Below are 26,291 nucleotides of genomic sequence, written 5' to 3'. Positions count from 1 at the left end.
TATATATATATATATATATATATATATATATATATATAAAACCTTTATTTAAACAGGAAAAGTCCCATTGAGATACAGTCTCTTTTACAAGGGAGTCCTGTATAACACGTTCAATCATATGTTGCAAGACAATAAATTACAATATAAAATACAAAGCAGATTTACACAAAATTTACAGAATATTTGCATGTGAAGATGCAATGAGTTTAAAATATGTAAACATACGAAACAGGGGCTAGAAGTCAATATCCACCACCATTAATTAAAACAGTTACACATGTCCGTCCGCATATCAGATATTCTTTTTTTAAAAGCAGCTAAGGAAATTAGCGCACCAATCTTAAGTCTAGACTGGAGTTCATTCCAGGACGAAGGACCATAGTAAGACAGAACCCTCTTTCCTGCTTCTGTCCTCATTCTTGGTACCTTAAAAAGGAGTACATCACTAGATCTTAATTGATATGTACTTTGGGTACGAACATTTTAAGCAAATATAAGACGACAAGATACCTAAAATCACTTTATAAATAAAAATGTGCCAATGTCGCATCCTGTGCGATTTAAGTGACGGCCAATTTACCATATTGTATAAGATGCAATGATGTGTCTGATAGCCAGCATTTGTAATGAACCTGAGAGCCGCATGATAAAGAGGGTCTAGTATTGACAGAGTAGATGGACAAGCAAATTGATAGATGATATCCCCATAATCTATCTGAGACATGAATAGTCCTGCAACCAGTCTTTTTCTTATAGTCCTAAAAAGCAAGATTTTAATCTATATAAGAATGCCAGAGTAAATTTAAGTTTCATAGCGAGAACTTCAATGTGTTTTTTAAAGGTAAAACCTTTATCAAGCCAGATACCCAAATACTTGTAAGTATCAACAAGTTCAATAGCTTCATCTTGGAGTGTCTTAATAGCAAGAACTGGGACTTTAGTACCTACGGGGGCAAATACCATTGCCTTTGTCTTTTTTTGCATTTAAAAGTAGCTTCAAATCAAACAAGGCGGATTGTAATGAGGCGAAATCTGACTGCAAGTTCGCACAGGCAGTCTCAGGTGTAGAGGCACACGAATACATAATTGTGTCATCGGCATACAAATGATACTGTGAGTATTTAAATTCACTACAAACATTATTTATATAGATGATAAAAAGCGAAGGACCTAAAACTGATCCTTGTGGGACACCCTTTTTTAGGACGACAGGGTCAGATGTTACATTCCCATGTCTTACAATTTGCATCCGTTCAGAGAGATAGCTGTGAAACCAGAATAACTTTTTATCAATTGCCGCTTTTATATCATCAATAACTTTTAAGCAGGCAGAAACTGTGCTGTGACCAGATCTAAAACCAGATTGCATTTTATTAAGAATATTTTGTGAAACCAGAAAAGTTTTTAATTGATCAGACACTAAAATCTCCAAAACCTTAGCTAAAACCGAGAGATTTGAGATAGGTCTATAATTATTTGCATCACATGGATCCCCAGATTTTAGTAATGGTGTGACGTAAGCTTGCTTCCACGAAATAGGCACTGTATCTGTGCAAACGGACAGGTTAAAGATATAAGTGAGTGGTTTCACTATAATTTCTGCTGCCATTTTTAACAAACCAGGATCAAGTCCATCTGGCCCAGCTGCCTTTTTGAAATCAATGCTCCGTAAAACATGTAAAACAAAATATATACATATATACTATATTAAATGATCAATGTATATAAGAAAATCAACAATACAAATAGGAGTAATCAAATAAAAAACTAAATCAAATATGCTTAAATACATCTTTCATCTGAGAAATGTATTTTTCTAACATTAAGTGTAACAATTTGTGGTGCAAAAAGTGTAAAAAATTGACACTTGGTAAAAACCCATCTAAAACTCAGATGGTGAATTGTAAAGGACCCCACAATGCTGCTGCACATGAAACATCTCTTCTCTCATGTCCTCTATTAATACTCACATTGATTTTGTTAACATTGTAACAATTTTGTGGAATTGTAATCTCTTTGCGATATCTAGCGGGGTTTCATGATTCTGTAAAGAAGACAGAAACAACGTCAAACTATTTGCTGCTAAAAAAAGTACAACACCTCTATCACCTTATCTACCATGTAGAGAGTTTACATTTTTTAAAAGTTACTTCAATAAATAAGACAGTAAGCTTACAGATCCCTATATAGGAGTTCCTGTTCAAATAATTGCTATAAATAATTAACCTACTTTATTCTGTACTGAAACATCTGCACTTTTCTCTAATAACAATGGAATGATCCTTTGACTTTTTCTTTGGCACGCATAGTGAAGTCCAGTGTTCCCCTTCTGAAAAAAGCAAAGATGCACAAATTATACCATGAACATCCTTTGCATGATCATTATCTCTTAATTACCTAATTTCTCACTGGAAAAAAAAATTGAGTGTTCTACTTACATAGTCTATAGCATTTACGTCAACCTTAGTGGCCAACAGAAGCTCCATCAATTTCACACTTTTTCTTTGCTTCTCTTCCTTTTGAGAGATAAAAGGTGCAATGCTTTAATATTGTATAATTAAACACATTTATGTTAGTCATAAATTAAAGTCTGTTTACATATGTGATGGTCAAGAACACCCTTAAAACATAAAACATTTTCTATTCTTATACACTAATCTCAGGGAAATTCCTGATCTCACACAGCAGGTTAAGATTAATATTCAATTCTAGTCTCTTTTTTTCAGACAGTTACTAGTCTCTTCTAGAAATGCCATGACTGAGAGATAACCTACCATTATAAGATAACCAATTAACAAGATAGGCATTAAAATGGCAATCATCAGGTAGTCCAGGAAGGAAAATGTTCTTCTTGTAGCATAGTGCAAACAAGTCCTTTCTTTCTAAAGGAAGAATGTACACATAGATATGTTTAAATAAGCAAGCTGACCACACAAAATAAACAATCATCAATAAAATTTACCACAGGGTGAGTCAGAGAAACAACATGCATTAAAATGCATCACTGAGCATAAGACTCATAACAATACACTGGCAGCATTACAATAACCAGGATTCAAACAGGACTATTTTCAGTCTTCTCATTTATGCAATACCTTATTTCTAATAGACACATTTGCATTGCAAACTAGAAGGTATTTGACAGTCCTGAGGTTTCCTTGTCTACAGGCGGCTATGATTGGTGTGTCTCCTGTTCCATCATCTTGAACATTTACATTTCTGGGATCAGCTGAGATCAGTTTTTGCAACTTGTGGATGTCATCGTCATAAGCTGCCTGACACATGGGCTATGGACAGAAAGCGGCACAAAATATGATTAGAAAAATGTACATGAAACAATTAATTATCTTACATCTAGTACATTTTAGAAATATATATAAGATAACTAAAGAATAATTAAAGAGGCAGGCGATTTTAGAAACATGGCTTGATATCAGATAAGGTGAAGAGCAAAACAGGTCTGGTGACATCCCATGCATGTCAGATAACTTTACACATAAACACACCCTTTCCAAATACAAGATTACAGCTAAAATAACAAAAGTTACGTTTTGTTTACATAAACACTGTACATAAATGTCTTTAAGCAGTGCTGTATTTTCATATAGCCTAGATGTAAGCTATATTATGTCTTTCAAGGTCTGAAGATCTAGAAGTTAACACTGTAATGAAAGTGCCATAAAAAAATAAAAGTAAAAATAAATAAAACAACTCAGAAAAGATCGTCAAACAGTGTGTGTTATCTGTGAAGATAGTGTTCTCTGTCTGAGAAGAGGACAGTTATTTGGCACTGGCGCGTCTCAGAAGTTAAAATAAGCAAGTTATGTTGACAGTGACACACAACTGAGATATGAAGAACAAAAATTTGTTAGAGATTAAATCGCCTTAATTTAGCATAACACGATCAGTCGATTCCCATTATCATCATCATCATCATCATCAGTTATGAGCCAGGTCAGTTGTTTTCTAAAGAAAGGAAATTTAAGACACGTTTAAAAGGAGTTACTCACCTCTGAGTACAAGATCCCCATTTGGCTTCCTTTGTCCCTAAAGGGAAACGAAATTAAATGTGTAAAAAATGAATGCGGACTCAATTATAAAACGAAGAGCCCTTTGCTAACTTGTTTACTTTCTACCTTGCGAACTGTGTGAAACTGCGCTTCAGATAAGGGCGTGGTCAACAATGACACATAGGTCAGGACACCGTACAGGTGTGTAGCGGTGGATTCCTATGGGATTAGATCTCTGCCACAATTCTGCGCGCGAAAGATCATATTTTAAGTTTTGTGGAGAAAATGTTTGTCTCGCAGAAATTCAGACATTTATAAACTGTAAGAAATAAAAAGCTACAATTTGAGGCCAGAAACGCATCATGTAACTGTAAGAGTAAATAATAATAATGATTATAATAATAATAATAATAACTATGCACCCGTTTGTAAGGAAATTAATTTCTCTATCTAATGCTGTCCTGTCACGTGACAAAAGAACGAATGACTCGAAAGACTCAAAAGATGAACTAATCAATTCTCTTTCTGACTCAGACAGCATATTTAGCTTATGGGGCTGTCATGTGATGAATGAATGACTCAAACCTGAAGACTTGTCGGATAAGAGGTGAGGTGAGCTAATTATAGGCTAAAGACCCAGGTAAATAATGAATTAATCTTTTCTGTTTCTTATAGCATTATAGTTTTGTATTGTTTGTATTGTGATCAACTTTTGCGTGAGTAGTAGATGTGTTAGGTAAGTAACACATAACATTTTAATTACATTTTGCTAAAATGAACGAAATGACTTGAAAAAAGATTCGTTCATTTTGCTGAACGAGACTCAAAAGTCAGAGTCGGTAAAATGATCCGAAATTCCCATCACTAATATGCCACAATTCAAGTCAATCAGAGAAGAGGCTGCTAAATTCTGATTGGCTACCTTGACAACCAATCACAACATTCCTTGCATTACCACAACAGCAGAAGAGGAAAACTGCAGTGCATGCATAATTATCATGCAAGTTGATATTCTGATCATATATTTTTTTCCAAGCACATTTTACCAATTTTTAACGACATCAATCTTAATAACTACTATTAATCATGTATTTAATCATTTATAATTGATATATAATTATTCATGAATGCTCAGTGGGTCAGCAGGGTATGTTGTAAACTCGGAGAAGAAAAGATGCCTGTTAACTTCAAAAGAATTAGGAATTAAGGTGAAGAATTAGGTGTGAAATTACAAGGAACCATTTAGTCTCCATCGCCACCATATTCCAGAACTGCAATCTACCTGGAATCTCCAGACGTACAAGGTGTCAGGTTCTCAGAGACTTAGGTTAAGTATAGAATCCTAAAAAATGACCCCTACTTAATAAGAATCACATACTGAAGTGTAGTAAAATGCTTGAAGACTGATTTTTTTTAAGTATATACTTTATAGACAGATAAGTTGAGAGTGACTCTTGAAGGACCAGCATCACATCCTCTTGTACCACTGTTTGATTAATTTATCTTCCAGAATCTGATTTTTGGGAGTTCATTTTTAGTCCATCTTGAGATTTTATCTGTAGAAGATAACCTGCTTAATAATTATGCACACCTGAATATAAAGCATTCTTCACTTTCAGCCTTCATGAACAATATATCGGTTATAAGTGATTAAATACAAGATTAATAGTAGTAAGATTGATGTTGTTTGGAATAGGTCAAATGTGCTTAGAAATAAATATAATCAGAATATATACATGCACTGTATTTTCCCACTTCAATTCAATTCAATTCAATTCAATTCAAGTTTACTTGTATAGCGCTTTTTACAGTACAATTCATTGCAAAGCAACTTTACAGAAAATTAAGTTTCTACAATATTTAGGAGTAGCTTATCAGTGGTGACTGTCATTTTATGTGCATACGGCAGAAATGTTCAGAAAAATCAATAAAAGACGTAAACAAACAGACGATTAACACTATTAACAGCAATTATGCAATCAAACTTATAGCAAAATGTGGTAGTTCTGTATGTTGTCTCTGGGTTAGCATCATCTGAGGTCCTCTGAGGGGTTGGCATCATCTCTTCTCAGGTGTTCTGGATCCAGACTGGAGCTTGTGTAAATCCTAGTTACCATGGGATGTAAACCCCGTGGCAAAAGAGAGAAACAAACAGAGACATAATTAGCATAGCTGCTGTTCCAACCAAGTAAAATTTATTAGTTTAACCCAAGCTAAAGAGTAATAATGCGCATTTGATCAGATATAACTGCAGTCCAAAATTATGAGATGCATTATTTGAATGCTTGGCCAAAGATGTGTGTTTTTAAATGATGTTTTAGTAACAAGGTTCAGGAGAAGCGCGTCAGATAATTAGCCTAACCAACACCGGTGGACCACAATCAAGTAATTAATACCACAGTATAAATACTGCTGACTTACCTCTATCCATTGACGGTTTATCAGCATCCCTCCTCCACCCCAACTCCTCACTTCAAGTTCACTTTACATCTAGATGGGGAAGAGGGGGTACTCTAGGTTCGGGCCATTCCCGAGCTCGGAGCCCTTCACCTGGACAGCACGCCAAATACGCATTCCATACCTCAGCTAATAATATGTAAGCATGAACTAGTGAATCTAGATTTAAACAGAGAAAGTGTGTCTGAACCCCGGACATTATCAGGAAGGCTTTTCCAGAGTTTGGGAGCCAAATGCGAAAAAGCTCTACCTCCTTTAGTGGACTTTGCTAGGTACTATCAAAAGTCCACCGTTTTTTGACCTTAGGGAGTGTGATGGATTGTAGCATGGTAGAAGACTTGTTAGGTACGCAGGAGCTAAACCATTAAGGGCCTTATAAGTAAGTAATAATATTTTGTAACTGATTCGGAACTTAATAGGTAGCCAGTGCAGAGACTGTGAAATTGGGGTAATATGATCATATTTTCTTGACCTGGTAAGGACTCTAGCCGCTGCATTTTGGACTACCTGTAGCTTGTTTACTGAGGATGCAGGACAACCAAGTGCATTACAATAGTCCAGTCTAGAGGTCATGAATGGATGAACTAGCTTTTCTGCATCAGAAACAGGTAACATGTTTCGTAGCTTGGCAATGTTTCTAAGATGAAAGAATGCTGTTTTTGTAACATGGGAAATATGATTTTCAAAAGACAAGTTACTGTCTAATATAACTAATATATTTTTGACAGTAGAGGAAGTAACAGTATATCCGTCTAATTGCAAATTGTAATCTACAAGATTCTGTGTAATGTTTTTTGGTCCAAAAAGTAATATCTCTGTCTTATCTGAATTTAATAGGAGAGAATTTTTGGTCATCCAATCTTTTACATTTTTAACACACTCTGTTAGCTTAGATAATTTAGAAGTTTCATCTGGTCTCGTTGAGATATATAGTTGAGTATCTTCTGCTGTCATCACTAATGCAAGGAATATTGTGATTGGTTGTCAAGGCAGCCAGTCAGAATTTAGTAGTCTCGTCTCTGATTTGATGGTTTTGTGGCATTTTCTTGGTTGTGGTTTTTGTTTATTGTGACAGTGTGTTGTTTTGAGCAAGCGAGCCATCGGCATTTAGAGAGCACTGCTAGTGAAACGTTGCATGCAAAAAAGAGAAGGTCTGCACACATCCAAAAACTTATTTTAAATGCAAAATTGATTTTAGTGAACTCAAAATACTTTTTTCTTTGACAGACGAACATTTGCTCCACACAACTCAGATCACGCACATGCAAAATGCACCTTTGTGTGCTCAAAATATGATTTTTGCATGCAGAATTGTGGCAGAGATCTAACCCCATGATTCCCGTCTATTAAGAAACACTCATTTCCTCTCAACACAAGCTAGAATAGACTAACTGGCAGGTTAAACAGGTATAATGAAAATGAACGAACAACACTCACTCACTCACTCACAAAATAAATAAATGCAGTTCACAAATATACAGTTTTAATAGCTGTTCTGTTATTACACATCATTATAATATCATCCACATCATTTCCAGTTACTTTGAGAACCACAATTAACCAGTCAAGGGGATCTGATTGTACTTTTCTAGCGAGATCTGACATTGCTTGCAATTTTTTTAAGTTAAGTATTTGTTATTTATATATATATATATATATATATATATATATATATACAGGTGCTGGTCATATAATTAGAATATCATCAAAAAGTTGATTTATTTCACTAATTCCATTCAAAAAGTGAAACTTGTATATTATATTCATTAATTACACACAGACTGATATATTTCAAATGTTTATTTCTTTTAATTTTGATGATCATAACTGACAACTAAGGAAAATCCCAAATTCAGTATCTCAGAAAATTAGAATATTGTGAAAAGGTTCAATATTGAAGACACCTGGTGCCACACTCTAATCAGCTAATTAACGCAAAACACCTGCAAAGGCCTTTAAATGGTCTCTCAGTCTAATTCTGTAGGCTACACAATCATGGGGAAGAGTGGTGACTTGACAGTTGTCCAAAAGACGACCATTGACACCTTGCACAAGGAGGGCAAGACACAAAAGGTCATTGCAATAGAGGCTGGCTGTTCACAGAGCTCTGTGTCCAAGCACATTAATAGAGAGGCGAAGAAAAGGAAAAGATGTGGTAGAAAAAAGTGTACAAGCGATAGGGATAACCGACCCTGGAGAGGATTGTGAAACAAAACCCATTCAAAAATGTGGGGGAGATTCACAAAGAGTAGAATGCAGCTGGAGTCAGTGCTTCAAGAACCACTACGCACAGATGTATGCAAGACATGGGTTTCAGCTGTCGCATTCCTTGTGTCAAGCCACTCTTGAACAACAGACAGCATCAGAAGCACACAGTGCCAAAGCTTCCAGTACCTGGTTTAAGGGACCATGGTATCCCTGTTCTTAATTGGCCAGCAAACTCGCCTGACCTTAACCCCATAGAAAATCTATGGGGTATTGTGAAGAGGAAGATGCGATATGCCAGACCCAAGAATGCAGAAGAGCTGAAGGCCACTATCAGAGCAGCCTGGGCTCTAATAACACCTGAGCAGTGCCACAGACTGATCGACTCCATGCCACGCCGCATTGCTGCAGTAATTCAAGCAAAAGGAGCCCCAACTAAGTACTGAGTGCTGTACAAGCTCATACTTTTCATGTTCATACTTTTCAGTTGGCCAAGATTTCTAAAAATCCTTTCTTTGTATTGGTCTTTAGTAATATTCTAATTTTCTGAGATACTGAAATTGGGATTTTCCTTAGTTGTCAGTTATAATCATCAAAATTAAAAGAAATAAACATTTGAAATATATCAGTCTGTGTGTAATGAATGAATATAATATACAAGTTTCCCTTGTTGAATGGAATTAGTGAAATCAACTTTTTGATGATATTTTGATGATATTCTAATTATATGACCAGCACCTGTGTGTATACATATATATATATATATATATATATATATATATATATATATATATATATATATATATATGTGTGTGTGTGTGTGTGTGTGTGTGTGTGTGTGTATGCAGTAGCCCACCACCCCTAATTAGAGAACATTAGTAATTCTAAAATATAATTCTGAAATTTACAATTGTGATAATGATATTTATTTATTTATTTATTTTTAAACTGAAAAACTTTCTCATTCATTTACCGGTAAACTATTGTCTTTCTGCTCATCTCAACAAGAGATAGAGCGCCAACCCACTCACAGCGCTAATTCACACTGATGGGTGCTAGCGAAGCGGTCATAACTTATTATAATATGTGGGTCAAACACTAATGTATTTTAGAAATAATCCCCTCCCAAAAACCCCGCATCTGCTCATATTTATAAGAAACTTTCTGAGAAAAAAAAAAACAAACAAGCTCAAATAATTGGCGGACATTGCAGCAGTGTTTGTGATGATTTACAGAATCATATATCAACTGTGGCAGAGACGGGCTTCGATAGTTTAGATCTAGCCCATGTTTATTATTTTAAGAAGTTTTATTTGTCAGTAATCCTGTTAGTCAGATGTGATTAGTCGATTCGGAGGAGTTGTGCCCCATCTGGTGGATAAAAAATTGCCTACAAACAATCTTATGTCAGTATTTATTTTTCTGAGGCAACATTTCACAAAATAAATGCAAACAGTTCGAGAAGAACATGTAAGGCTTCACTGTCTTTAGAATGTGAAATCATAGACTCTGTAATTGGTCGATGCTTTAAAATAATGTAATGTCTGACAGTGTCTATCTGTTTATCAAAGTAAAAGCTTGCTTGTGTCATGTCATGCATCTACCTTTACAGACGTACAGTCATTCCCACCCCCTTTAGCTATCACACTGGTTGCGGCTCAAATCTAGTGAACAAGACAGCGTTTGGCCATCATAGAAGAATCCAGAGAATCCGGACGCTGACTAGATAGGCGGCTCTTGAGGTTTTGAAAAACAGCCAGTAAAAGCACCGCTGTTAGAGCAGCATTCATCTGACTCGCAGAGCTCCGGGTGAACCATCTGACATCGCAGGGTTATTCGCTCTGAAAGACAGCAATCAGCCATTTTAGCTTTGCACGTATATCCATGCCAAAAGAACAAAGCTTCCATGAGGCACAAAGGAAACAGACCGAGAGTTTTAGACAATAATAAAAAACCGGCCCTTTTATTTACGCGAGTTGCCTGTTTTCGAGCTGAATTCTAGCACGTGCCACATGTGACGATTGTAGGAATGTCGAGCATGGGATCACATCAGCCCTTCTCTTACAGGTGAGAATTTTATTGTATTTATACATTTAATTTATTGTGGTAATAATAAATCAGGGCTATGATTATTACTGGTTTTGTTTCTAAACTATTTTTAAATTAATGTTTAAATGAAATTGTTGCAATCTTTTCAGGTGAATGTATCTGACCTGATAATTGGGACTGGTTTACTGATAAATTAATGTTATTTGTATGATCTGTATGATTTTAAAGATCATATCTATGCTGTAGTATTTTGGCTTGACGTATTAATATTGACTGTTTATTGGAGGAGCTCCAAGTTTGAGCACTTTAGATGTTCATCATATAAAATGCATTTGTATCATGTTTATAGTAACAGAAAAAAATAACGTTTTTATAATGAATCAGAGGAGATCGGAAAGTATAAAGAAAGTTACTTTAGTGTAATATTACTTATACCCACAGTACTCATTGTTTAAGTAATGTATTTAATTACAAATAAATATACTGTATATTATAGTAGAGACTGGTTTATTCATGTGCTGAGCAGGAATGAATCTTTCATGAACTTTGACATCATACATTTCAGGCATATTAATAGAAATTGCTAGCTAGAAAAACTTGGTAACAGTAGTCATCATGTTAATAGTTTAATCGTGAGACACAGTCATAGATATTGTATTTTTACCTAACACAAACATGTTTGCAGATGTGGAATGCAGTTTGATTTACTTGGTTTTTAAAATATGTTGAAGAACCACTCATCCCTCCTTGAAAATGCTATTGCTTTTACTGTATAAACCCTCTTTAGACTTAAGCAGAACACCATAATAACTTAGTATTTTGGAGGGCGATTATTTCAGTCTGACACATACCATTATTATAATTAATTTTTTTTATATGACGCTGAAAATATTACTAAATTCTACTGAATCATTATCTGCTTTTTTGAGTAAAAAAAGTTGCTAAAATGTTTTGAGCATTAAAATACACATCATATATTATATGCATGTAATCTAAATTTATCATCTATTTTCTTAACTAATCAAATGCAAAATTTATAATGTTTATGCAAAGCCCTAATTATCAGAGATTGCTCAGTGTTAAATCTGTCACATCTCCTTTATACTGCTCTCTTATTTTAACAGTGCGTCTACTTTAAGTTGCCATGGAATCAGTATTCAGAATATAATCTTCTGTGGTGGTGATAGTTTTCCAATTGTTAAATTGCTGTACTCAGCTTTCAAAGAGTAAAAAATAAAGAAACAGTCCAATATGTACCCAGCTTTGTGCAAAATGAAAAAGCTCACCAAGGTTTTTTTTCACAGCTGAAGATATCCATGAGTCACCGTATTTTGCTGCATGGTAACAAGCTGTCATAGCAACTGTAGCATAGATTCTGGAACGAATAACCGTGTTATTTGGACAGAGATGCTGAATTATATTTGATAATCCCCATGGAAATGTACAGGGCATGTAAACCGTGTTAATAGATTAGGAAAAATACGCTAGGAATTTTACAGCGTAAAGTTGTAGTCTAAGCTAGTGTTGAGTAACTGAAAAGAATTATTGGTGCTCCCCTGCCCACCCTTCAAGAACTGTATACATCCAGAGTGAGGAAAAGGGCTCAGAAAGTCACTCTGGATCCCTCTCATCCAAGTTACCCCCTTTTTGAACTTTTGCCATCTGGCCGGCGCATTTTGAACTCAAATACCAGGACAGTCAGGCAAAAGAACAGTTTCTTCCCCCAGGCAATCTACCTCATGAACAGTTAAATGTTCACCACTTATGAAAAAATGTGCAATATTCTTATATTTATTTCTTACCCCTCCATCCAAGTACATCTCTGCATCTTACTCTATTCTAATCCATTGTCATCTATAGCACAACTGTTCATACAATTTATTTATTTGCAATTTGTTTTTTGTTTTTTGTTGCTGTTGTCTCTGTGTACTGGAAGCTTATGTCACTAAAACAAATTCCTTGTATGCGTAAGCATACTTGGCAATAAAGCTCTTTCTGATTCTGATTTCTGATTCTGATTCTGAAGAAAGGCTGTATCGACCCAGTGCCAGTGGCCTCTTAAAGGGGTCATATGATGCGATTTCAAATTTCCTTTCTCTTTGGAGTATTGCAAAGACTAAAGTCTCAAACCCAAAGAGATATTCTTTATAAAAATTAAGAATCAACCACACCCCCCTAAAACGGCTCATGTCTACGTCATGATGTGGGAAGATTTGCATAACGCTGCCCAAATGTTTACACAAAGAAAGAAGGCATAACTTTGATTCTCGCTGTTGCCGCCGGTGCCATGTCGTGGAGACAATGTTTTGTTGTGAAAGTGAAAATACTTTGTTTGGCCTTCCAAAATAGGACACAACTAGAAATCAGTGGTTAAGTTGTATTTCAACACTGTTCCAGAACAGTTCAACCTAAATATTTAGTGTGCAGCACATTTTATGGAGGACTGTTTCCTGATCCTGGAAGAGAAGACTACAATGCCGTCTGTTCTGACTCACAAGTATGTGTACATATGTAAAGGATTTGCCTTTGATGATTCAAACGTGAGTTTTGAGCAGTCTACTCTACAGTAGAGCTTGTTGTTTGTCGTTTCTCTGATCACAAATACAGACATGGTTTTATGTTTATGCGGCACGGCGCGGTGTGATGCAACACGTGAAACACAGTATAGGTCAGTATAAATGGCTCATTTGTAACTGTTTGTCTTGTCTCGCCGGTGTTCTGACCGGGACACGCACCACAGTATAACAAGGGGCGTAACATTTCTGTCACACGCTTGAGGCATTCAGCCAATCACAAAACACTGGATAGCTGGCCAATCAGAGCACATATCACTTTTCAGACCGATGAGCTTTGTAAAAAAAACGTTGCGTTTCAGAAAGGCGGGGCATAGAGAAGAAACAACAATGTACAGTATGTGGAAAATAATGTGTTTTTTTGAACCTTAAACCACATAAACACATTTAATAACACGTAATACACAAAATAATGTTCTTTTAACCAACATCATATCACCCCTTTAATAGAACTGCTGTGATGCCAGATATGATGTTTCTTGCTCCTCAGCTTGGAATCATCTTGGGAGATGACAGATGGATTCATAGGGAGGATCGAAGCCTGCCAGCCAGTGTTGTAAACTCACCATGGACCAGTGCTTCAGTTTCAGCACACTGGTGAGTGTCGTTGTGGGAGGAGCGTGGTGGGGGACAGCTGATATAACTCGGAGGTGGGTCACAGGGGCAGAATGGCTTCCTCTGACTCATTCCCATTAGTATTCCCATTGCAGCTGCTCCGTCATTTAGATCCCTCACTCCTGGAGTGGGCGAGAGGGCAGGATGTAGCCCCCTTCACACTTTGTTTCCCCTCTTTGTTAATGCATGATCAAACAGTCCTCTTATTCTGGCCACACAGAGTGCTATTCTCCAACAATAGTACAGAGACTTTTAATTTGGCTTTTTCACAACATTCGCAGATTTTTGTGCATGTGCTGTTCAAAAGTCAAGCAATCTGTCATGTCCAACAAATGTAACAGCTTGGCAGGCCCTTGTGTGAGTCCAGCAGTGTCCTGCTGCATGTTTATAAAACGCCCACTCTTTTCAGTGACCCTAAAACAGAGGCTCTGTTTAGTCATTAGTATAAGAGCTGGAAGCAAACTCAGCGTGGGTGCTGCTGGGTGTTCCGATTTGCTCAAGCTGGGTGATGAACAGAGCTTATGTTGTGTTTATCGGAGGCCTGTGATGTCTTTGGGACCAAATGCTCTATGCAGCTGGTGTATGGGGACCAATCCTAGTGCAGTTTGCCTATTCTAGAGCAAATTTATTTGGCAGAGCTATAATGTAGCTCATCAGATTGACACTTTTAAAATGAGTGGGAAATATTTGAAGGGATGGTTCACCCAAAAATGAAAATTCTGTCATTAATTAATCACCATGTCGTTCCAAACCCGTAAACCTTCGGAACACAAAATCTGAGAGACAACAACACAACTGACATGTTCAAGGCCCAGAAAGGTAGTAAGGACATCGTTCACAAGAGTACCACGATGCATGTGTGTTCATTTCTCTGTCAAAGACTGACATGGAAGAAAATAAATTGTTGAAATAATGTTTATTTTTGTTTTCTTTGCGCGCAGAAAGTTTTCTCATGGCTTCATGGAAATTAAAGTTGAACCACTGATATCACATGGACTATTTTAACAATGTCCTTACTACCTTTCTGAGCCTTGAGTGTGTCAGTTGTGCTGCTGTCTATGTAGGGTCAGAAAGCTCTCGAATTTCATCAAAAATATCTTAATTTGTGTTCCAAAGATGAACAAAGGTCTTACGGGCTTGGAATGACATGAGGGTGAGTAATTATTGACAGAATTTACATTTTTTGGTGAACTATTCCTTCAAGCACACAAAATAGGCTAAATAAGGAAAAAGCTATTAAAAATAGAGGGATAAATTGTCCAAAATAACATCACTGTATGTCTTTATCAGCAGTAATATTTCGTAGCTGATAAAACTCTTGCGCATTGTGTCATCATGGTCACATGGTTTGCAGAGGGTAGCTTGTGTGGCACTGCACTGTATTGCCATGGTTTTTGTTGTCCTCTCCGTTTGCAGAAGAAGTTAGCTGCTGAGCCAGATCACACTGACGTCACTCTGCCAGCGGTGGAACGCGTGCGGGCCCTCAGCAAAATGGGCTATAACATTGAAATAAATGAAGACATCGCCCCAAGACGCTACTTCCGCTCTGGTGTTGAGATGGAACGTATGGCAGCAGTTTATCTAGAGGAGGGCAGTCTGGAGAATGCCTTTGTCCTCTACAACAAGTTCATCACGTATGTTTATTTAATCTTATCTTATCTTATCTTATCTTATCTTATCTTATCTTATCTTATCGCTTGTCCTACAGTATTTAAGGTCACAGGGATGATGGAGACTTTTCCAGCATCTTGGGCCATTTTTGTTTTGTTTTGTCTTCACAGCTGTCATAAAATGTATTCTCTAATTCATGGCAATCAGTCCTCAGCTTTAATTTCCTATTTCACTCTTGCGCAGATTATTTGTTGAGAAACTCCCCAGTCACAGGGACTATCAGCAGTGCAACGTCCCTGAGAAGCAAGTAATAATGAAGGTAAGCCCCTGGCATGTTACTCACAGGAACTGATGGAGTCCTGTTGCGCTCGGCCCACTGTAAATCTAATTAGCATCATTCTGAATTACCTTGGCTAGAGGACTTGTCAGGCTCCCAGCTGCTCACATGGTGGGTTTGCCTTGTGTGGACACATGTTCTGCTTTCATTTCAACATAGTGACATGAAACTAACTTTAGTCAAAAAGTTCTTCCTAGTGTCCTGATGTATCAATCATTGCTTAAGAGACAAACGTCTGATTAAAACTGTATTTTTATTTTATTATGGATGTGTTCATGCATTTTTTCATTCATTTTTTATGCCTCGACATATTTAAAAAAAAATGGAAAAATTAGGAGGTGACATATCAACGATTTTGTCCTTTTTTCAAATTAATAGTTTGAGGTTAATGTCAAAGTCATTAACCATTTGCTAATTGCTTTTTCTAGTCGATGGCATTGTTACTGTTATTGCTACAGAGGCATTCCCACTGTGGGATTGCTATGGAGTGTTTTTTTTTAAACCAACATTTGTAGTGCAACGTGAGAGATCAGTATTTTTGGTTAATTTTTGAAAGAGAGTAGTCTAAATTTTACTGAATATCTTCTAAAGGTTTCATCCTCTAGCATATACTTTAAATTGCCTCAATGCTAGCAGACAATGACTAAAAGCCACAAAACTCAAATTTTTATTTCATGGGTCCTTTAACTTAATGATCTTAATGTCTGCTGCTGGTCCCTGAATTAAAAAAAAAGAAAAGATGAGTAATTAATTTTAAGTGTCTCATTATGTCCATGAAAGCTTTAGCGCATATTGATCTGGTACTCACTGCCTGTAACACAACCCCTAATGTTTTTCCCATTATCTGTTCATTATGTTCAGAAATTGCAGGAAGTGGCCTTTCCACGAAAGGACCAACTGAAGAGACTTCTCCATGAGAAATACAGCAAAGAACACAGTGAATATCTGAAGAGTCAGGTACATTCGACAGAGTACTTCTCATTCACTGCTAATAAAATACCTGTTAGTCAAATTTCAGATTCATTTCAGTATTGTGAATATTAATCATGATGTGTGAATATTTTCGCAGCCTCAAGCCATGGCTGTTGACATGTGTAGTGAACGGCTGCAGAAGATGTCTCTGTTGGAGGAGGAACGGCAACGTGTAGCACAGCTCAGGAAGATGCAAATCGAGTCTGAGCAGTTCCGCTACTTCGAGGACCAACTGCAGAGACAAGAGTTGGCCAGTCGCAGGGATGAGGCTGTCCCCAAAGTGCCTGAACAAACTGATGGGTCCTGCTTATCCCAGACCCCGAGAAACCATGTGCGCCTTGACCCCAATCGTAACAAACCAGCGCCCCCCGTCCCCAAACCGGCAGCCACCTTAGCAGCTATACAAAGTGAGTGTCCTCAACTACCTTTTTTTATACATTAATTGTTAAACTGCATATTGCTATTGTTTTCGTATAATCAAATAATACATGTTCATTTATTTACACTACCATTTAAAAGTTTGGGGTAAAAAGTTTTAAAAGAATTTATCTCACACTCACTAAGACTGCCTTTATTTGATCAAAATACACCAAAAAAGAATAGAAAGGTCAAATGTTGTATATGTCTTTACTGTCACCTTTGATCAATTTAATGTACCCTGGCTGAATAAAAAGATTAAAACTGAACAGCCATACAGACACAATGCTTAGGATAATGTACAGTCGTTATCACAAAATAAACACATTCAGAATGCTAGAAAGCTTCTATTGACTCTGAAGGGGTTTATTTTGTAAGGATACCTGTCTCATTGTAGATTATCCTTTGCTTGTGTTATTAGCAGAACTACAGTATGTTCCTGTGTGTTTCTAGATCAGCGTGTTGAAGGCCTGAGGCGGGTTTTAATCCCACGAGACCTGACTTACAGGTTCCTTCTGCTGGCTGACGGTAACACGGCGAGAGGAATTGAGACGTGTGGAGTTCTCTGTGGAAAACTGGTAAGGCCTCAGCTGGAGCATACCTCTTCGCTGTGGACGTGAGATTCTTTTGTTCTTGAAATTGCAGATTTTTCCTAATCCTTTCCTGAAGTGAGTGTGAATATTGTCTGGGGAGTGTTGAAGGTCAATCGAGCCCTTTTTTTTATTTGGGTAGTTATATGCAACCTTTCTCATTCACTGTAAAACTAGGAGCTTTAGTGTTGCACAATCAGTGTAAATACTAGGTGTTCACTCTAGGAACTTCCTCATACTTCCAACTCAAATGAAATAGTGACATTATTCATGAGCATTACACAGAATTTTAGTGTCTTATTTAGCAACCACCTGCAATCCATCTTAATCTTCCAGCAATTGCATTGTCAATTGCTCCCAGCAATTTTTTTTTTTTTTATTTCTGACATTTACACTTTCATCACTTGCTTCACCTGTCAGTCCCACAATCCTTTACAGGAACCTGATGCTTAGCTGCCATAAAGAATGAATTGTAGGATAATGTGCCTGCCTGATATGTTGTGTGTTAATAAACAAACTATAATCAGTTTTGTTGTCCCACAGACGCACAATGAGTTTGTGCTGACTCATGTGATCGTCCCTAAGCAGTCCGCCGGTCCTGACTACTGTGACATGGAGAATGTGGAAGAGCTGTTCAGTTACCAAGACCATCATAATCTTCTGACCCTGGGCTGGATCCATGTGGGTGTCTTTATTTTTCAGACTGTCACATATTTCTGAACACCGAGATTATGACTGTGTGCTTCTTTTTTTTCACACCTTTGGCAGGTGAAAAGCTTGCTGGTGACTAATTTTCAGGCCCACACAGAATCTGAGCCTGTAGAAAGCGACACAAGTGTTCATTGATTTTGAGCAGCAACTGTTCACATCCCATTCCCCTTGTGTGTTTGTTTAGTAAATATTTTGGCTAATCTGATTTAAATTAGCAATAAGAGGGTACCCTCCGTACCCTCCAAAATAGGGGTTCAACGGATCGTAGTTTATCCGTGATCCGTATAGACCAGGTCCCACAGTTCAGCATGCCTGTGATTCGCAGATTAGTTATGCACCATCATTGAGTGATGTATGTAAACTTTCAAGCAATTTGAAACCATTCAAGTACAAGAAGAGGCAAAAGAGAACTTAATTTGGTACTTGCATGCTGCTTTCTGTGCACACACTTTCAAAGCACGCTCTCAGAGAACTGCATATCAGACAGAATTCAGATCTCTTTTGCACCTCTTTGTGTTTGAATGGAAATCTGTCCCAGCACGTATTCTTATAAACAGTCAGTTATGTCTTAAGTGAAGGGAACATAAACCGAAAGAATCGTTTGTATTTTATTAAGTTAGATCCGTGCAGTCAGTCTAAAAGTGACATTAGACTGCTATACCTGCCTATACAGCATGAACAAAGATTAATCTATACTTATTTTATATAATGAACACTATGCAGTGTTATTTTACAAGATATTATTTTATTACTGACAGTTCTTTTGCCGTGGCATTGAGTACTTAATGTTCTTTTAATAATAATAACAATAACATTATATATATATATAAGTTTATGCATTTAGCAGACGCTTTTATCCAAAGCGACTTGCAGTGCATTCAGGCTATCAATTTTTACCTATCATGTGTTCCCGGGGATCGAACCCCCAACCTTGTGCTTGTTAACGCAATGCTCTACCACTTCAGCTACGGGAACACATATAAGATATGCAAGTTTTTTTTTTTGATCGATTAATAGTTTTATTTAGCAAGGATTGCAGAAATTTATAATGTTATGTTAATGTAACATTTCTTTTGGACTGATATTAAGAAATGTTTTTGAGCGCCAAATCAGCTTTTTAGAATGATTTCTGAGGGATCATGTGACACTGAAGACTTGAGCAATGGCTGTCTAACGCACCCTCTGAGGTTGCCGAAAAACAGCGCCTCGAATTGTGCAGAAAATGCAATAGGCGGATTGTACATTGTGTAAAGTGCCAAATTCAAAAATTCATAAAATAAAAAATTCTACAGTAGAAACTGCTGAAAATTTTGGATTTTGTTAGGGTAGTAGCTCTAGTCTAACGGGATAATGTCCAATCTAACGCACCCTCTGAGGTTGCCGGAAAAACAGCGCCGCGAATTGTGCAGAAAATGCAATAGGCAGGATTATTGTACATTGTGTAATGTGTCATGTTCAAAAATTCATAAAAAAATAATTCTACAGTAAAAACTGCTGAAAATTTGGATTTTGTTAGAGTAGTAGCTCTAGTCTAAGGGGATAATGTCCAATCTAACGCACCCTCTGAGGTTGCCGAGAAACAGTGCCTCGAATTGTGTGCAGAAAATGCAATAGGCGGATTGTACATTGTGTAAAGTGCCAAATTCAAAAATTCATAAAATAAAAATTCTACAGTAAAAACTGCTGAAAAATTTGGATTTTGTTAGGGTAGTAGCTCTAGTCTAACGGGATAATGTCCAATCTAACGCACCCTCTGAGGTTGCCGAGAAACAGCGCCGCGAATTGTGCAGAAAATGCAATAGGCGGATTGTACATTGTGTAAAGTGCCAAATTCAAAAATTCATAAAATAAAAATTCTACAGTAAAAACTGCTGAAAATTTGGATTTTGTTAGGGGTAGTAGGTCTAGTCTAACGGGATAATGTCCAATCTAACGCACCCTCTGAGGGTTGCCGAAAAAACAGCGCCTCGAATTGTGCAGAAAATGCAATAGGCGGATTGTACATTGTGTAAAGTGCCAAATTCAAAAATTCATTAAATAAAAAATCTACAGTAAAAACTGCTGAAAATTTGGATTTTGTTAGAGTAGTAGCTTTGGTCTAACGGGATAGTGTCCAATCTAACGCACCCTCTGAGGTTGCCAAGAAACAGCGCCTCGAATTGTGCAGAAAATGCAATAGGCGGATTGTACATTGTGTATTGTGTCAAGTTCAAAAATTCATAAAATAAAAATTCTACAGTAAAAACTGCTGAAAATTTGGATTTTGTTAGGGTAGTAGCTCTAGTCTAACGGGATAATGTCCAATCTAACGCACCCTCTGAGGTTGCCGAAAAAACAGCGCCTCGAATTGTGCAGAAAATGCAATAGGCAGATTATTGTACATTGTGTATTGTGTCAAGTTCAAAAATTCATAAAATAATAATTCTACAGTAAAAACTGCTGAAAATTTGGATTTTGTTAGGGTAGTAGCTCTAGTCTAACGGGACAATGTCCAATCTAACGCACCCTCTGAGGTTGCCAAGAAACAGCGCCGCGAATTGTGCAGAAAATGCAATAGGCGGATTGTACATTGTGTAAAGTGCCAAATTCAAAAATTCATAAAATAAAAATTCTACAGTAAAAACTGCTGAAAATTTGGATTTTGTTAGGGTAGTAGCTCTAGTCTAACGGGATAATGTCCAATCTAACGCACCCTCTGAGGTTGCCGAAAAGAGAGCGCCTCGAATTGTGCAGAAAATGCAATAGGCGGATTGTACATTGTGTAATGTGTCAAGTTCAAAAATTCATAAAATAATAATTCTACAGTAAAAACTGCTGAAAATTTGGATTTTGTTAGAGTAGTAGCTCTAGTCTAAGGGAATAATGTCCAATCTAACGCACCCTCTGAGGTTGCCGAGAAACAGCGCCGCGAATTGTGCAGAAAATGCAATAGGCAGATTATTGTACATTGTGTATTGTGTCAAGTTCAAAAATTCATAAAATAATAATTCTACAGTAAAAACTGCTGAAAATTTGGATTTTGTTAGGGTAGTAGCTCTAGTCTAAAGGGATAATGTCCAATCTAACGCACCCTCTGAGGTTGCCGAGAAACAGCGCCGCGAATTGTGCAGAAAATGCAATAGGCGGATTGACATTGTGTAAAGTGCCAAATTCAAAAATTCATAAAATAAAAATTCTACAGTAAAAAACTGCTGAAAATTTGGATTTTGTTAGGGTAGTAGCTTTAGTCTAACGGGATAATGTCCAATCTAACGCACCCTCTGAGGTTGCCGAGAAAAAAAACAGCGCCTCGAATTGTGCAGAAAATGCAATAGGCGGATTGTACATTGTGTAAAGTGCCAAATTCAAAAATTCATAAAATAAAAATTCTACAGTAAAAACTGCTGAAAATTTGGATTTTGTTAGGGTAGTAGCTCTAGTCTAACGGGATAATGTCCAATCTAACGCACCCTCTGAGGTTACCGAAAAACAGCGCCGCGAATTGTGCAGAAAATGCAATAGGCAGATTATTGTACATTGTGTAATGTGTCATGTTCAAAAATTCTTAAAAAAATAATTCTACAGTAAAAACTGCTGAAAATTTGGATTTTGTTAGGGTAGTAGGTCTAGTCTAACGGGATAATGTCCAATCTAACGCACCCTCTGAGGCGACTGAGAAACAGCGCCTCGAATTGTGCAGAAAATGCAATAGGCGGATTGTACATTGTGTATTGTGTCAAGTTCAAAAATTCATAAAAAAATAATTCTACAGTAAAAACTGCTGAAAATTTGTATTTCGTTAGAGTAGTAGCTCTACTACTTCACAATGCTACAGTAAAAATGTCTAAATTTGTTTATGGTGACAGTCAAGCACAATGGGTATAAGGCCCCAGTGCAACTTTTAATGCACCCTCAAAGGCAGCTGAGATATCCCCCAATGGGTAATGGGTAATTTTGGCCCACTTCATGGGTTCATAATTTCAAAATTCTTCAGTATAAATATCAGAAATTGTGTATGATTATATTCAAGCACAGATGCAGGATAAAGTATCAGTGAAAACACCCCCAATGGGCCAACAATGTGATAACTCTTCTGTATTGTCAGATTGGGTCCGTAACTTAAAAATGTACAGTAACAATTCAATGGGTATTCAATATATTTATTTTTAAATACATTCAAATTGTGTTATTTGCAATAATTAAAGGTTGATGTATAGCCCTCATCATATTTTTTACAGTCATTTTATGTTATTATTATTATTTGTTATTTACCTTTCAAAATAGTGTATTATTCTTTTCTGAAAATAGATAGGCCTACAATATGATCAGGGTCCCTAAAAAGTGTAAATAAGAGAAAAATGGTCCCTAAGTTGAGCTGATGACAAGTACAATTATTGAAGAATACTGTAGCCTAATTATGTGCCTTTATATTTTTACAGTCCATGTTCGCTGATATATATCAGTGTTATTTGCATAAAAAAAAATATATATTCTTTTATTCTGAAAATAGACACAAAAGTAACACAATTCCGTTAAAAAAAAACGCGGAAAAAGAGAAAAACCGCACGGTCCCTAAATTGAGCGTCAATAAGAAGCCAGCAAACGCGGAAGTTTGCGTCATTTAAGGTGGAACGGATAGCGTCAATAAGAAGCTGCGAATAAGAAGCTGGATTCAGCCTCGTGTTTACTTGAGCTATATAAATTAATATTCAGATATTATACCTCACTTGGTCTCCGTGGTCGCGCCTCCAAGCAGGAAAGCAGTGGCAAGTTAATCCATTTTTTTTCAAAGGGCGATTATGTGTTGCGCTATTACACCCCACAATACAGCAACGGTTTACCATGGTTGAAATAGATTTTTAATTAATCAAATTAAGACACATGGCTGAGGGGGAGTATGTCTAAACACTGCGCAGTAGTCCGAGTAGCAGTAAACGAGGCCATCAGCATGGCGGCCACGCCAAGTAATGACGTCACGACGCCCAAGCCCTATTTACTGAACTTTTATTCTTAGTATCCCAGTCAATTGGTTTTCATTTTGCATGGTTCAATTATTTCATAGCTGTATAAAAAAAGGGGCTACTAAATGGCATTAATTTGAATATTTGCATTTTTGGCTCATAGACACACCCGACACAGACAGCCTTCCTCTCCAGTGTGGATCTGCACACACACAGCTCTTATCAGCTCATGCTACCGGAGGCCATCGCCATTGTTTGCGCACCGAAACACAATGAGTGAGTTTGACACTAATAAAACTCCCACACCTCCATTGTGTTCACACAACCTAACTGCTTTTTTCATCTGCTGTCTCTAAAGCACTACATCAAAGTAATGCAGATCTTTTAACAATGGATGTTTGATTGTTTAAAAGTTGTTTATTATATAAATCCATTAATCATTTCAGGATTCTGTTTTTAAAAAAAAAAATAATAATATAAATTCAATAAATGACTCCATGCAGATATATTCTATAGTTAATCATTTGTATAAAATTGATTATTTTATTATTTGTTTAATGGATCGATTTCTGAAATATGCATACTATGCACATATGCATACTCCAAAAAATTTAAATAAAAAGGCTGTATTAAAAAAGTATATTATGTATATAAACAAACATCATTGAGATCAATGAAATGTGTGTCATTCTGCTTCTTCAGCACAGGAGTGTTCCGCCTCACCAGTGCTGGAATGGGAGAAGTGGCTGGATGCAGATTGAAAGGTTTTCACCCCCACTCTAAAGACCCTCCTCTGTTCACTGTAAGAACCCTCTGTTCCTGCTGTAAATATGAACATCGGCAGCTATATGTGCCTTCTGTTACAAATGTTGACATCAAAAGTGAAACACCTTTAGAGAAGTGAAAAATAGTTTTTTTCTATTTGCAGATTTGCAAGCACATTGTGGTGAAGGACTCGAAAACGACAGTTCTGGACCTCAGGTGACAGAGGAAGAGAGGAAATATTTCAGTATCAGCAAACCATTGAGCATATTTAATATCTTTCTTTACTTGAAGGCTTTTTTTGTATTTATTTATTTTACACAAAAGTAGAATCCCTCAGCTGCACATTTCGCTGTGAGCAGGTTTAGTGAAGTCATTGAGGTGTTCCAATGGTGTTTTGTGTTTTTAGATCATCTTGCGCTTTTTGTTCATGGCCAGGTGTTTAACAAAAATGTTGTGGTCAGATTGTACATTCTCATCATCTGACTGCTGTTTTGGTTCTTTGTCCTCAAGGTGGCGTCCTTTATCAAGGCATAATGTGAGGCTGCTACAATGTGAATTGATTTCAGGACTTTTTTAAAAAGAAGTTGTGTGTGTCTGTGTGTGTGTGTGTGTGTGTGTGTGTGTGTGTGTGTGTGTGTGTGTGTGTGTGTGTGTGTGTGTGTGTGTGTGTGTGTGTGTGAGAGAGATTTGCCTTTTGATATCCAGTGATATCACTTGCAGTTCTCACTTTAACACAATATACACTGAAGAAGTGAAATTTCTTTTAAACCTAACTGAATTTTCTAGTTTTGTGTTTGCTGCCAGTACAAAAATAAAACGGATTGCTACAAGAGTCATTTCTAGGCCTTACTATGTTATCATTTTTGTAGTTGAATAGTTGATAATTATACTTAGTATATACAGTCAGTTCAGAGAATAGTTACGGATAAAGGATTTCTGTCTTTTTCAACTCCAGCCTAATGACGTGATATGAAGTTGGCCAGTGAGCTCTGTTTTGATTTCCAAGTTCAGCATTTTTTCCAATATGGATCTGATTACATGGGAAGTGACGGTTGAAAAGTATAAACAAGATTGGGATCTCTTAGACCAAATCACCCATAAAAGAATAAGAAGAGAAACCTAAGAGACATTACCAGAAGGTGTTGAATGCACTATTCTCAGGGTTCCATTCCCTCATTTTAACAACTTGATTTTTGTCTCCACTATTTTTATGGTTTGAGAAGAAAACTTTTTGTCACCAGCGGAAGATGAAATTCATTGTATGATAAGTTGTGAACTCCATGCAGTGCAGAGAGTGTTCACTATATCCTGTATTTCTTGTATAATGTGGCATTGGATTGTTTCTTCAGTCTATTGCTGTGTGCCAGTGGCGTCACTGAGATGTGCTGTGCTGTTGTGGCTCTTTGTGCACAAGAGAGTACAAGGAGGCTTATGTGTCTGTACAAACACCATTTTACCCTCAGCGCATTTGTTAATAAAAGCAAAAAACCTCTGTTATGAAACAGCATGATGCTGTTTTTTTTTTTTAATCTGTAATTGGTTTAGAGGGAAAAGCTTTTCCCAAGCAAGCTGATGATGGAACGATGAAATGGGAAGGAAACATTTAGCATGATTCATCACAGGAGTTGCTCATACATGCATTAACATGTCAGGTATTTTTGTTTAAAAAAAAAGGGAAAATAATTTCCATTAACATTTAGTTTAAGAAAACATCTTGCCATTTTTGACCAGTGATTTTCCATGACTTTCGTTCTTGTCCCTTATGATTACTAGAAATCAATGATTATTTAAAAAATTGAAAATTAAATAAAGAAATATAGTAATAATAGTTTCTTTTAACAGAAACTGCATTTAAAAAGAGCAATTTCTAGCTGATTAAATATAGATAAATAAAGATTTTATTCATTGAGTTTTTCAGGCCTGGCATTCACCATTTTAATTACTTCCAAGTTTTAGGAACCCTCTGTATACAGATATTTTATCAAATTTACAGTGACTACAGTGAGTTATTTCTATGTATTAAAAAGGCATATTTTATG

At 36.7% G+C, this 26,291-nt stretch overlaps 2 protein-coding genes across 4 annotated transcripts; one reads left to right on the top strand and one right to left on the bottom strand.

Moving 5' to 3' along the window:
• Nucleotides 1-31: 31 nt before the first annotated feature.
• On the bottom strand, nt 32-4,188 carry LOC109099487 (ankyrin repeat domain-containing protein 22-like). 2 transcript variants are annotated; one of them, XM_042767439.1, is made up of 6 exons: nt 4,011-4,188; nt 3,096-3,287; nt 2,775-2,882; nt 2,463-2,516; nt 2,231-2,329; nt 32-2,044 (listed from the first exon to the last, which is right to left on the bottom strand). In XM_042767439.1, the coding sequence occupies exons 1-6, from the start codon at nt 4,029-4,031 to the stop codon at nt 1,967-1,969; spliced, it is 552 nt and encodes a 183-aa protein (XP_042623373.1). In that variant the 5' UTR covers nt 4,032-4,188; the 3' UTR covers nt 32-1,966. The 2 variants fall into 2 exon arrangements, with proteins under 2 accessions (XP_042623373.1, XP_042623372.1); XM_042767438.1 differs by having other exon boundaries at nt 2,439-2,516; nt 4,011-4,187.
• Nucleotides 4,189-10,298: 6,110 nt separating this feature from the next.
• Nucleotides 10,299-25,757, top strand: LOC109099482 (AMSH-like protease). Of its 2 annotated transcripts, none has more exons than XM_042767434.1 (11): nt 10,299-10,739; nt 13,785-13,891; nt 15,326-15,543; nt 15,764-15,839; nt 16,719-16,814; nt 16,927-17,236; nt 17,700-17,824; nt 18,380-18,517; nt 23,651-23,763; nt 24,195-24,289; nt 24,416-25,757. In XM_042767434.1, exons 2-10 carry the CDS (start codon nt 13,862-13,864, stop codon nt 24,268-24,270), a joined length of 1,182 nt encoding a protein of 393 aa, XP_042623368.1. In that variant the 5' UTR covers nt 10,299-10,739; nt 13,785-13,861; the 3' UTR covers nt 24,271-24,289; nt 24,416-25,757. The 2 variants fall into 2 exon arrangements, with proteins under 2 accessions (XP_042623368.1, XP_018968549.2); XM_019113004.2 differs by having other exon boundaries at nt 10,301-10,739; nt 24,190-24,289.
• Nucleotides 25,758-26,291: the final 534 nt, after the last annotated feature.

Source organism: Cyprinus carpio, chromosome A12, assembly GCF_018340385.1.
Source record: "Cyprinus carpio isolate SPL01 chromosome A12, ASM1834038v1, whole genome shotgun sequence".
NCBI classification, from domain to species: Eukaryota; Metazoa; Chordata; class Actinopteri; order Cypriniformes; family Cyprinidae; genus Cyprinus; species Cyprinus carpio.
This window is presented reverse-complemented; position numbering and strand designations above follow the sequence as displayed.

Excerpts from the sequence above, each read along its gene's own strand:
- LOC109099487 (XM_042767438.1), bottom strand. The coding sequence starts at position 4,031 with ATGGGGATCTTGTACTCAGAG. Across the intron at positions 3,288-4,010 it reads TGGGGATCTTGTACTCAGAG|CCCATGTGTCAGGCAGCTTA; the intron begins GTGAGTAACTCC and ends TTCTGTCCATAG. Across the intron at positions 2,883-3,095 it reads ATGTGTCTATTAGAAATAAG|AAAGAAAGGACTTGTTTGCA; the intron begins GTATTGCATAAA and ends TTCTTCCTTTAG.
- LOC109099482 (XM_019113004.2), top strand. The coding sequence starts at position 13,862 with ATGGACCAGTGCTTCAGTTTCAGCACACTG. Across the intron at positions 13,892-15,325 it reads GCTTCAGTTTCAGCACACTG|AAGAAGTTAGCTGCTGAGCC; the intron begins GTGAGTGTCGTT and ends CTCCGTTTGCAG. Across the intron at positions 18,518-23,650 it reads TGACCCTGGGCTGGATCCAT|ACACACCCGACACAGACAGC; the intron begins GTGGGTGTCTTT and ends TTTGGCTCATAG.